This window comes from Phoca vitulina, unplaced genomic scaffold (genome assembly GCF_004348235.1).
Source record: "Phoca vitulina isolate PV1807 unplaced genomic scaffold, GSC_HSeal_1.0 scaffold19, whole genome shotgun sequence".
In the NCBI taxonomy this organism is placed as follows: domain Eukaryota; kingdom Metazoa; phylum Chordata; class Mammalia; order Carnivora; family Phocidae; genus Phoca; species Phoca vitulina.
In genome coordinates this window covers 31,366,173-31,378,386 of record NW_022589722.1, presented here as the reverse complement: position 1 = coordinate 31,378,386, position 12,214 = coordinate 31,366,173, and the positions used below count along the sequence as shown (strand labels likewise).

The window sequence follows — 12,214 nt, the reverse complement described above, 5'->3', positions numbered from 1 at the left end:
GCCGTAGTTCATCAGGCCCTCTCCCACTCCACTTCTCTTACAGGCACACCACACTGGGCTCTGCTGGGCTTGGTGTTCCAGTCTGCCCCCTTCAGCAATTTACGATAGCGTGGACTTCTTCAGAGAGCGGGGACTACATCTCATTCAACCCTCTGTCCCAGTGCCCTGCACAGAACAGGAGCTAAAAAGGTCCTTGTAGAAGAGACAAACAACCCCAGGGGCGCCTGAGTGGCTCAGTCGTTAAGCGTCTGCCTTCGGCTCAGGTCATGATCCCAGGGTCCTGGGATTGAGCCCCGCATCGGGCTCCCTGCTCCACAGGAAGCCTGCTTCTCCCTCTCCCACTCCCCCTGCTTGTGTTCCCTCTCTCGCTGTGTCTCTCTCTGTCAAATAAATAAATAAAATCTTTTAAAAAAAGAAGAGACAACCCCACACACAGCTTTAAAAATCTCCTCTTCTATAACTTCAGCCTTCTTGTCATGGAGACGGACCCACTTATGGGCACAGGCTCAGGCACTCCAGGATGGGACCTGAACTTTCCAGGGGGCACAGGATAGGACCTGCACCTCCAACAAGAACAGGGAAGCCCGTGATGCCAAGGAGAGGACCACGCTTTTCCTTTGCTACGTCCATCAGCTTCTCCCACTGAGGAGGAAACCCCAGGGAAGGCTGGAATACGGAGTGGTCGTCTGGGTCCTGGGGAGAAGGGACAGCTGACCTTCCTGTAGAGTAAACGTAGTATACCTGGTCTGCCCACGGCTAGTCTGCCACATCTCTCAAAACATGTCACACATCATCAGGAACCTTCAAGGGCTCTGCACAGTCTAAACATAGTCTAAAGTCCCTAAAATAACACCTTCCATAATCACTGTTTTCTCCTTTCTCCAGCCACCTCCTTCTGTCCAAACCCAGCCGACACTTGCATGCCTCTGACCTTTTGCTCGAGCTGCTGACTCTGCCAGGAGCACTTTCCTCCACAGTTCACGCCAATTCTCTGCTTAGTGAAATCCTACTCTTCCTTCAAGTCTCACCTTAAACACCGTGACCCTCTGTGATGCTTTGAGTCCCCGTTCTCAAGTTATAGATGCTTAGCGTGCCTACATTTTTTAAAAAGATTTGAGAGAGTGAGGGCGCACACACGCACGCGCATGAGTGGGTGGGGAGGAAGGGAGAGGGAGAGACAGAATCCCAAGCCGACTCCCCGATGAGTGCGGAGCCCTCGCCAGGCTCTATCCTAAGACCCTGAGACCATGACCCCAGAGGGAATCAAGAGTCGGAGGCTCAACCGACTGAGCCACTCAGGCACGCCGTGTGCCTACATTTCTATTTAGAAGCTAATAACCACTGTTTTCGGAGGGCCTAGGAGGTGCTGGGCACCGGGACAGAGGGCTGAACGAAAGCTTGTGCAGGCTCGTGTCAGCTGCGCCTTCCAGTGAGCCAGCGAGGTAGGCGTTCCCTCCGCTTCACCGAGGAGAGCGGAACTAGCTCAGGAACCTCTCATCCACCCCTGCGTCCCAGGTGCTCCCAGCGGAGGGTGCACACCTCACCCCGTGGAGGCGGCCTCACAAGGAGAAGCGACCCCACACATGGAGACGGAGCTCAGCTCGGCTCCCGACCGCAGGCACTCTCCAGACCCCTGGAACGGACGCTGGCGCTCCGGCACAGGGGAGTCATCCGGGAACGCAGCGCACGGACGTTCCGTGGGCATTTCGGCCGCACGGGCCCGGCAGGACCAGGACCGTCCCCGGGGTCGGCGCAGACCCCGCCGCCGCCGTCACCCCGGTCAGAGGGCCTCGGGGCCCCCAGAGTCGCGGATGCCCCCCTCCACTGCGTGGGGAACCGGGCACGGCCGTAGTGCCCGAGAAAGGGTCGCTCACCTCTCCGCCTCAGCAGTAGCGCGGCCACGGCGCTGTCCACCCCGCCGGACAGGGCGACCACGACGTGCCGCGCCGCCTGCATCAGCTCACCGCCAACCTCCCGCGGCCTCTGCCGCCGCTTCCGCGCCGCGCCGGAAGTCCCGCCTCCGCCGCGGCGACGCAGACGCAGCCGGGCCGGAAACGTGCGATCGGGCGCGGCGCTCCGCCCCCGCCCGGGCGTCCTCTCCCGAGGCCCCGCCCACGCCCCCTGCGCGCGCACCCCTGCTCGGGCTCGCGGCTGCGGATGCTTGCGCCGCTCGGGGGCGGGGTCAGCGTCAGCTCAGGTGCACGCCTGCGGACCCGCTTACCGCGGGCAAGGCCCCGGAGGTCGTCCCCGAGGGTGTGCGGCGAGGAGCTGGATTCTAGGAGAGCGGACGTTTAAGCAGGGGAGCGAAATGATCACATCTAAATTTCGAAAGTTTTTCCTGGCTGCCCTGTGCAGAGGACGAGCTGGGAGCCTGGTTAGCAGCCCGTGACAGCCACGTGGGGAGGGGGCGCGTTTTCAGGTCGACTCAGTAGCCTTTGCCTGCGGGAATGGATGTGGGGGGATGAGAAAGAGGGTGGAGGACTTGATGTTTCTGTCTTGCGGAGTATTCCCGGAGGAGGGAGTGGCCTGCCGGGTCAGCTCCAGCGGGTCAGGTGCCTGACAGAAGGGACGGTCAAGGTCCCCGTGGGGAAGCAGAGGAATGACAGCTTTTTCTGAAGAATAAGGTATCATCCAACAAAACATCCAACGAGAGTATCTATTTCATCTCACACTTCCCAGAAGAGATGAGCAGACACAGCGAATTTTGGGGTGAACCTTTGGTGGAGTCTCTGGCAGGGGCTGAGTTGAGGCCACTGGACGTTTTGGCTCAGTCTAGAGGACCACGCCCTTCCTGGGTGTGGCAGTTTGGTACAAGGTTAGGGTGGAAGTCCAGTTTTCCCGCCTAAGCAAAGGGGTTTGGGTTTAGATATGCTGCAACCCACCCCCACAGTGGCGGAAACATGGTAACGTTTGCAACACTTTCTGCAGCTTTTCGGTTAAAGATCTGGCATTTCAGCTACTTTGGATGGTTCAGCCATGAGAAGGAAAATGACATCCCCGGTGCCATGTGCCAACAGGGATGTAAGATACGCAGATTTCAGAGACGTGCCCCAGGAGGTTAATGAAATACATAGAAGTGGCATGAAGTCAGACCTCTTAAACCTGGGAGTGTGGACCTCCAGTGGCCGCCGAGGCACCTCACACTGTGCGGAGAACATGGCCAGCACTCAGGGAGCTCCAGAGCATCTGTCTTTTTTTTTTTTTTTTTAAGATTTTATTTATTTTTTTGACAGAGACACAGCGAGAGAGGGAACACAAGCAGGGGGAGTGGGAGAGGGAGAGAGAAGCAGGCTTCCCGCTGAGCAGGGAGCCCGATGCGGGGCTCGATCCCAGGACCCTGGGATCATGACCTGAGCCGAAGGCAGATGCTTAACGACTGAGCCACCCAGGCGCCCCCAGAGCATGTCTTTTTAATAGAATTAAAATCCTATTACTTCTGTCCTGCCTGGGGGTGCTTGTGGATTGGGTGATGCCCCTGAGCCCTAAGAAGAGCCTGGTGGCTCCCAAGGCAGCCCAAGGGAGGGGAGGGGCCTTGGATGAGAAGAGCCAGGGAGCAGGCCAAGGTCCAAAGGCCCAGCTCATCCCCTCGGTTTGGATGGGATGGCCAGAACCCCACTTAATGATCGTATATTAGCCAAGAGTTTAATGTCCCTCCCTCCCACCAAACTGTAAAGCCCCCAGAAGGTAGGGGGGATGCATGAGCTTTGCTCCCTACTGCATCCCTGGCAGCAATGCAGCCTGCCTATATTAGTCTCCATCAATATGCAGGGCGCCTGGCTGGCTCAGTAAGAAGAGCGTGCGATTCTTGGTCTCGGGGTCATGAGTTCCAGCCCCACACTAGGTGTGGAGATTACTTAAAAATAAATAAATAAAACGTAAATAGCATGTGAATGAATCAATTCAATTCCAGGTTTGGGGTTTTCCCCTGTGAACTGAGGGGCCACACCAGACATCAGAGGACCATTGCATTAATATTGGATTCTAACATTCTTGCTGCCCACAGGAACAGGGACGAGGGAGGAATGGGCCTCTGTGATTCCAGTCGGTTCTCTGCTCCCCTGGCCAGGGAGTGTACCTTGAGCAAGGCCCCTGCTTCCAGAGTCAGCACTCATACTCGCAGGCATTCCTGCCTTTAAATGTGAAGCTTTCCTCTGCAGGTGAAATGCTATCCAGGATGCATGCTTGCCTTTTCTAGATAGCATAGGAATCACCTTTCCATCTGAGGCCTTAACCAGAGAAAGCTCAAAGCACGGCCCCTGGCTTGCTTCCCTCAGCGCTCTGTGGACCGAGGTTTCCTGGTCTCGGCCAGGAAACACCAGATGGGAGCCCAAAAATGCAGGTCCCATGACTACTGTCTGCTGTGAGGCCACTGAACTAGGACTGAGAAATTTTCTATACATTTCTGTACATTTCTATACTATAGAAATGAGGTATCTATACAGATCAGCGGCTTCCAAGCCAGCTAAGTTTTAGAAAATATTAAATTAGGGGGCACCTGGGTGGCTCAGTTGGTTAAGCGTCTGCCTTTAGCTCAAGTTATGATCTCAGGGTCCTGGGATTGAGTTCTGCGTCGGGCGCCCTGCTCAGCGGGGAGCCTGTTTCTCCCTCTGCCTCTGCCGCTCCCCCTGCTTGTGCACTCTCTCTGACAAATAAATAAAATCTTAAAAAAAAAAAGTTTGGATTACTTAAATCTGATAGTAATAAAAACAGTTACACATGTTTGAAAATCAAGATAACCTTAAAAACCAAGCTGTGTTTTAATACATTTTCATTTATTTTACAATTTAATTTTAATCTAGAATACTTAACTTTTCATACAAACTTAATTTTAAAAATAGTCACTTACTATTTGACATACAAAAGATTCAAAATTCTTCACCTGGAGCAACTGCAACTCCATGCTCCAGCCCGGTGCTCAGGGCAGCACAGAGGGGAGCTGACGGGCAACAGTGGCCTCGGGGGCCCAAAACACCCCCCAGTCCTGCAGCAGCCCCTCCTCCAGGCATGGGACCTTCACTGAGGGTTGGTTTTTTCCCCCAAAACGACTTCTCCTAGATTTATTTCTAAGGGTTGAAAACCACCTTAGGACTGACAGTTCTTTTAGAAAGAGTGAAACACAAAGGACTGTATTCTCAGAACTTGAGAAGTGGAGAATCCATGTTTTCCTTGTCAGCCTCGGGACTCAGCTGGATCAGAGGAGAAGCCAAGTCTATCAGCTGCAAGAGAGAAGCGACAGGAGGTGAGTGGCGTGGCCACGTTGCCCCTCGCAGCCCGTCGGCTCCCTGAAGACCCGGCTGCCCTTGAGTCCTCTGGGCCACGGCTCAGTACCACCCACCGCTCGGGCACAGGGACCCTGCAGCCGTCCCGTCTAAGAGGTTGGACGGAGGAAGTGCCACACGAAAGAAGTCGGAGTTCCCTTGTCACGCAATAGGCACTGGGGGACCCTGGAGTGGCGGCGATGTGACACCTGCCCTCAGAGAGCCCTGGGCTTCCCGGGCAGGATCCCACAGCAGGACTTGGTGAATTCCAAGCTCATGCTACCAATGGAGCGTGCCCCGAGCCGTGTCACTTTGGAAACCTCCCGGGCCACTCTCAAGGGTCACCGTGAGGCACCCTGGGATGAGGAACAAACCCAGAACGGAGCCCACCCGAGACGAGGCCACCACGGAGCTTCCTGCTGCTCCTCACCTGTCCCACCTCCTGGGGAGGCTTGGACGCAGTGTTTCTGTTCATGTCTGGAGTGTTTATCAGCAGGTCGATCAAAGGTCTACTCTCAGATCCCAGAGCCACGTGTGCTTCTGGACTATTGCAAAAGTCAATGAGAGGGATGTCGATGAGGGCTGTGCTTTCAGCTTTTGGAGTAATGGCCAGTTGGTCCAGTTTGATATCCACGAGAATAGCCTAGACAAGAACACAAGACTTAAAAGCAGTTCTAGCATCTTTTTGTCAACCATGCTGAGGAAACCTAGGAAACCCAGGGAAGGATGGGCCTTAGCGGGGAGCTGGCTGTGTGCCCGTGCTGAGTTCTCTCCTCTCTGGCCGCCTCCACACAGCCCCAGCCCATCCACCGCCCTCCGGCCCGCAACCCACACGGGAGCTCCCGCCGACGCTCCCACTGCTGCCCTGCTTCCTACTTCCCGTCCTCTGAGCCCTGGCCCTCTCTGGTCAGACACAGGGGAGGGGTGTGGCTTCTGTGCCTGCTGGAGGCTGGAGGTCCTCACCCCCTCTCTCTGGCACGGCTGGCCCCAGAGGCCCCGAGCACGACAGACCAAGTCCCGGAGAGTGACTCTGGGGAACGCCGTGCTGAGTCGGCCCGCGGCGGGGGCAGGCTCCGCTCGTCCAGGGTAACTCACGTACCTCACCAGTGGGTGTGTCTCCAGGTGGCTGGGCTGCATCCAGCACGACTTCCGTGCTGATACTTTCTGAAAGAGTCAAGCCAGTCTTTTCTGGAGAAAAGTTAAGTGCCTGTGCTACAGCCGACGGGGGGGAAAGGGACCCGTCGGGAGACGAGTCCTCGCGCCTAGAGGTAGCCGTGCTGTCGGTGTCCCTCGTTGGTGCAGCTCTGCCAGACAGAAAAATGGGAAATCTGAGGAGGGGACTCCTGTCCGTCTTAGCTTGTTGGGCTAGGATTCTAGTTTTGGAGGAGACGGGAAGTGCAGCGTTCCAGCCCCATCTGTGACAGCTCTGACTGACAGCGACCGCAGGACTCTCCCAGGGACCCAGTCGCAAAGACCACACCAGACCCCAGAGCTCTGGATGTGAGCGCACCTTACAGAGCCCTCTGTCCAAAGGGCTCCTCCCAGTGAGAGGCCGTGGCCCACAGACACACGGGATCGGGGCAGACGCTCTCCCGCTTTGCCCAGCTTGGCAGCCCACCTGGGATAGGACACTCAGTGGGGACTATGATGGCGGATCAAGCAAGTGCCCTCCCTCGCTTCAGAGGGCCACTGAGAGGCTCCTGTGGCCGTTGCTGAGCAGACGCGATGAACCTCGGCCTGGCTGGTTCCCGACAAGTGACTCACCCACCAGACCAGGCAGGCTTTCCAGTGTAAGAATCACCTGGGGTCTTGGGAATCTGAGACAAACTTACTGCAGCCTCTTCCTCTCACCTCACTGAAGACTTTTTCTGCGGCTCAGAAGAAAGCCGCCGAGCAGGCGCACACAGAGGCGAAGCCAGAGCTCTGGGCACGGTTTTAGGGGTCATGGATGGAAGGCCGGAGAGCCGACGGCTGGCAGGTGTGGGCAGGGCTGACACGTGCTTCGTACTCATGGGGGTCCTCGTACTGCTTACAAGGCTCTGCGGGGCTGCCACCGATGAGCGTCTAGCAGGAGTGCTCTGGACAACAACCCTGGAGAAACAAAATTGGAGTCTTCAGCAGACATGACTAAAAAAAAAAAAAACCCATTCAGCCAATATGCTAATGAAGTAAAAAGTCCTGTGATTTCAACATAAAAGATAAAAGATTCAAGCCCGCCAAGCCTGTTGGAGGTCTGCTCTGGGAAGGAAGGGCTGACCCAGCCCCCTGGGAGGCCCTGGTGCGGGCTTCTGGTTCCTCAACGAGGGGTCTCTCCACACTACCAAACGTGATGGCACCTTCCAGGTGGTGCTGTGCAGATGCACTGCGTGGGACGTTCAGAGGACATCTAAAAGTCACCTGCTGATGGGGTAGGTATTTGCAGAAGAAAATGCAGACCCACACTGGGGCCTAGCCTGGGCTCACGGGCCTGTCCAGTCATTCCCAGTGGTAAGAGCACCCGAATCACACCTGAGCACACGTGCATAAATCAGGGCAGCTGCTGCTGATTTCTCACACCTCTCTCCTTCCAACCTTGGCAATACACGTGGCTCTGACGGCCAGTGAATCCTGCCCATCTCTGTGGAGCCAGCTGCTATTTTAAAATAAACAAGCCGGGGCTGTCCTAACGTGCAGCCCGCAGGAGGGCTGCGGGTGACACACCATCCATCAAGGACAATCTTTACGTGCTTCAGAAAGAGTCTGAAAACAAACTTTAATTAACATTAACTGGAAAACTGAATCACTCCAGGGGCACTGGCAGGAGGGTGGGGTGCTCTCAAGCCAAGCAGCCACTCTCTGCAGTTCTGGAAGCACTGCCTTACTCTCTTTACTGCGGAACTCCAGTGAGAACAGATAAAAGTGCAAACAGATGTAATCTTCAGAGTAACCCTGGGAGGCAGGAACTACTGTCCTGTTGCACAGGTGGGGGACCGGGCGACAGGGCTAAAGTGAGGCAGGCTGCGGCCGTCTGGCTATGGGTGTGAAGGGGAAGACTCACAGCATGGCTAATGCCGTAAGGGGAGGCATCCGCCCAACCCATGAAGCACCTCCCAAGTTCACACTCAAGTAAATGAAAGGCCAGGGCCAAGGAAAGACTCGCAGATGGCGCAAGCTGGCCTGTGGCAGGGCCAGGATTAGGGCCCCCGCTCAGGGGTCTGAGTCATCGCTTGTCTTACCACCTATCCCCCCCGAGCCCAGCCCACCCCACCCACGTGCAAAGCAGCATTCCCATCCTGGCTGCACGCAGGTCCTGGAAACGCTGCTCCCCTGGGTGAGCGTCCTCACTTCCGCTTCCGCTCGCAGTGGATGTGCGCAGAGTGGAGCAGTGCTGGGACAGGGTCCTGCCCTGGGACAGAGTGCCCACAGCCGCGCTGGGGCCAGGCCATCAGAAAGGGCCCTCTGACCCCAGCAGATGGCAGTAAAGGGTGGCAGGGGGAGGACGGTCACCGGCCTGGGCCCCGCACGCGCGTGCGTGTGCGTGTGCGTGTTCTTACTGTTTGCAGAATCTGCTGTGCTGAGTGTGCCCCGTCCCCACCGCACAGCTGAGGAAACGAGGTCAGGACTGTCCAGGAACTTGCACTGGGTCACAGACCAGGGACAGTGGAGCCGGGATTCAAAACCAAGTCTGACTAATGACACCACACCAAGGGTTTGCACCCATGGCACAGATGAGAGCCCCCTTTTATAACAGTGGGGGTGGACATTTCTGCCACCAGGTCAGGCCTGAGAGTTGGCACGTTACACCGCAGATGGCAAGTCTGCGACTGTTGCGAGGTGGATGGAAGTGACACTTGCCCTCGGGAGCCCAGGCCACACCCTGACAGACCAGGGCTCAGGCCAGTGGGGCCAGGCTGTGGGGTACCCCACGCATGCTTGAGAAAGCTCGGAGAGATAAGCAGGTTCCTTCTCAGAGTGATGTAAAATCAAAGGACGCGGTGACTCCTCACCTCCCCGCCGACGTGCAGGACTGCGGTCTCTGGGCCCGGCAGGACTTCGGCGTCGCGCTGTCCGGGGGCTCACCTGGGGCAGGAGAGGAAGCGTGTGCAGTCAGTCACACGTGAGGCAAGTGATAAACCCACCGTCTGGGGCTCTTCACCAGGGGCGACTCTCCTCAAACACTGAAGGCTCCGCTGCAGGGCCCTGTTCATGTGGTCCCCGTGTCCCCTCAACGACAGCTGGTGTCACGACCACCATGCCCGTTCCAGAGGGAGCACGCAGAGCAGGGTGTTCTGAGCAGCGTGGTGGCTCCCCGCAGCCTCGCCAGCCCTGACTTCATGGGAACAGTCTGATGCGGGGCCGATGAGAAAGGTGCTCGCGAGACAGCCCTGCCCCTGACGCTGCGAGGAAAGGAGAGCCCGATTCCGGGGGAGCTGGAGGTGCCACTGAGGGCAGGAACGGGCGGCAGAGGGTGGCAGCTGGTAGGCAGCGGAACTGGCACAGGACAAGACCGGCGACAGATGGCGCCGGAGGAAAGGCAGCCATGGCTTTGGGCAGCCGGTAAGAAAGGAAGCAAGCGCTGCTGAACGCAGTCCGCGCCCTGTGCCGTGGGGCGCCCTGAAGAACCCGCTTCTGCAAACGCACTGAGCTCTCTGCTGGAATCCGCATTCTGTCTCCAGGTGTGGCTTCTCCCTTGGGATCCAAACTCATACATTCAACCGCCTGCTCAACACAACCCACCGGAGCCCTGTGGCATCTCCAACTCAACTGGTGCAAGCTGGGCCCGTGGGCTCCGCCCCAGGGCTGCTCTTCCTTGAGCCCTCCCGATGGCGGGAGGCAGCACCCGGGTGGCCTGCGGAGGCCCCTCTCCACGCTGCCGCCTGCTCTCCCACCACCACCATCTCTAGTCCACATCACGGCAGGGCCTCCGCATGGCTCTCCCCGCTTCCATTCTTGACCACGAGGGCCTGCTCGTCCCTCAGGGGAGGCAGCTGCCGAGGGCCTAAAACCCTGTCCCATGGTGCCCCTGCACGGAGAGTTACTCCGAACCATTCCTCAGTCACGAGGCGCTACGCGAGCCGGCAGCACCTCACCTCTCACCTCGTTCGCTAACTTGGCTGAGGTTGCTGGTATTTGTTCAATAGCCACTCTCCTCTTCTCAGTAAGAGACGGTAGTGAGGCGGGAAGACAACATGTCTCTGCATCCCTGGCAGGCGAGCGCAGTCTCATGCCTGAGGCCTGAGCGATGGGACGGAGATGGAAGCGGCACATGCAGCTTCCGGGAAGCACCCTGCTCCTCCTCACCGACCCCGCCTTCGCTGCTGACGGTGGGAAGGCTGGAGCGGGGGCAGCGATACTAGAGCACGAGGAAGAGAGGCTAAGAACAAGGCAGAGGAGGCTTCGGGGCAGTAAAGGCCACCTGCGCCGGCCGGCGGTGCTGGAAACTTCCAACAGCTGCCTGGGAAGCACATCCACTCGGGAGAGGCTACAACTACCCTCTCCCTGGAGTCAGCTCTGTACAACGTTCCACATTATACACATTTCTGAGATTAATTTACCTCGACCAAACATCCACCTGCTACCTGCCAGACACCAGGCTGGTGCAGACCGGGAGAGGCCACACCAGCCCGGCAGCCTTACTGATCAGAGGAGGCTGGGGGGCGAGCATTTGGGGGGCAGACCTAGACAGGTGGGAGCTACAGAGGAGGAGCTCTAGAAATGGGGAGGGAGCCCGAGTCCCTGGCTGCACAGGAAATAGCAGCACGCGTGCAGCATGAGACTCTGAAAGGCCATGGCGAAAACAGCCACCGGGGGCAACTGCCACCGCTCACACAGGGCTGGGGGACTACCACGTCCTTCCGGCCAGGGCGGAAACCACGGGAGCACACAGCACGTTTGGCAGGGACTCAGGCCACGTGTTCGTAGCAGGGCTGCCCGGTCCCCAGGGTAAACGGCTACTTAAGACCTGCCCCATCAAAGCTTATAAAGAATCCTCTAAAGGATCAAGTTGACCCACAATTTAAATGCCTTCCAGGGCAAGATTCAGCTCCTTAAAGCAGGATAACAAAACCCAGATATTCAAAAATTCTGAACTTACACCATCTAAGAGATGATCAACAATTATTAAACATGGGAAGAAGCAGGAAAATGTGACCATCACCAGAAAAAAACTTAGTCGCTAGAAATGGACCCCAAAGTGACAGGGAAGATGGCATTAAAAGAAACAGTTTAAAACAACCATCATAAATACGTTCAAGAATTTAAACAAACACAATGGGGCGCCTGGGTGGCTCAGTTGTTAAGCGTCTGTCTTCAGCTCAGGTCATGATCCCAGGGTCCTGGGATCGAGCCCTGCATCGGGCTCCCTGTTCTGCTGGAGGCCTGCTTCTCCCTCTCCCACTCCCCCTGCTTGTGTTCCCTCTCTCGCTGTCTTTCTCTCTGTCAAATGAATAAAATAAAACCTTAAAAAAGAAAAGAATTTAAACAAACACTGTTAGGACAAAGATGAGGAAATTATAATATCACAAACAAAAAATTAACTGGATGGGCTTAATTGCAGATTAGACACACTGCTGAGAAAGATGTGAATGCGAAGACATGATCTTGAAATGTCCCAACTGAAACACAAGAACAGGTGGGGAAACCCAGGGCCTCCGTGACCTACAGACCACATCGAGAGATCTGTAATACTTGTAATTAGAGTCCCAGGAAATGAAGGGAAGCAAGAAAAAGAATCTGAAGAAAGAACAGCAAAGTTTTTTTCCCAGAATTAATACAAACATCAATCCATAGATCAAAGCAGCTCAAGAATTCCCAAGAAGGATGAACCCAAAGAAAGCCACCTTGAAATTCATAATAATCAAAATGCTGAAAAGAATAAGAAAGAGGAATTTCCGAGAGCAGCGCAGGAGCAGTGATGGGACAAAGGGGAGTGACTGTGAGACAAGAATGCCACCAAGTTCTCATCTGAAATGGTGCAA

General features: G+C 56.3%; 2 protein-coding genes across 2 annotated transcripts in view; both read right to left on the bottom strand.

Moving 5' to 3' along the window:
• The window catches only part of TRMU (tRNA 5-methylaminomethyl-2-thiouridylate methyltransferase), a 21,011-nt gene extending 18,999 nt beyond the window's left edge, over positions 1–2,012 (bottom strand). The window contains exon 1 of the mRNA XM_032416465.1: positions 1,875–2,012. Coding sequence (XP_032272356.1) covers positions 1,875–1,956 — 82 coding nt within the window. The 5' untranslated portion in view covers positions 1,957–2,012. The remainder of the gene's footprint in view (positions 1–1,874) is intronic.
• Positions 2,013–4,843: 2,831 nt separating this feature from the next.
• GTSE1 (G2 and S-phase expressed 1) overlaps positions 4,844–12,214 on the bottom strand; it is a 20,554-nt gene continuing 13,183 nt past the window's right edge. The window contains exons 9-13 of the mRNA XM_032416922.1: positions 9,245–9,317; positions 7,110–7,349; positions 6,358–6,562; positions 5,689–5,901; positions 4,844–5,216 (exon numbers count right to left, since the gene is read on the bottom strand). Coding sequence (XP_032272813.1) covers positions 5,133–5,216; positions 5,689–5,901; positions 6,358–6,562; positions 7,110–7,349; positions 9,245–9,317 — 815 coding nt within the window. The 3' untranslated portion in view covers positions 4,844–5,132. The remainder of the gene's footprint in view (positions 5,217–5,688; positions 5,902–6,357; positions 6,563–7,109; positions 7,350–9,244; positions 9,318–12,214) is intronic.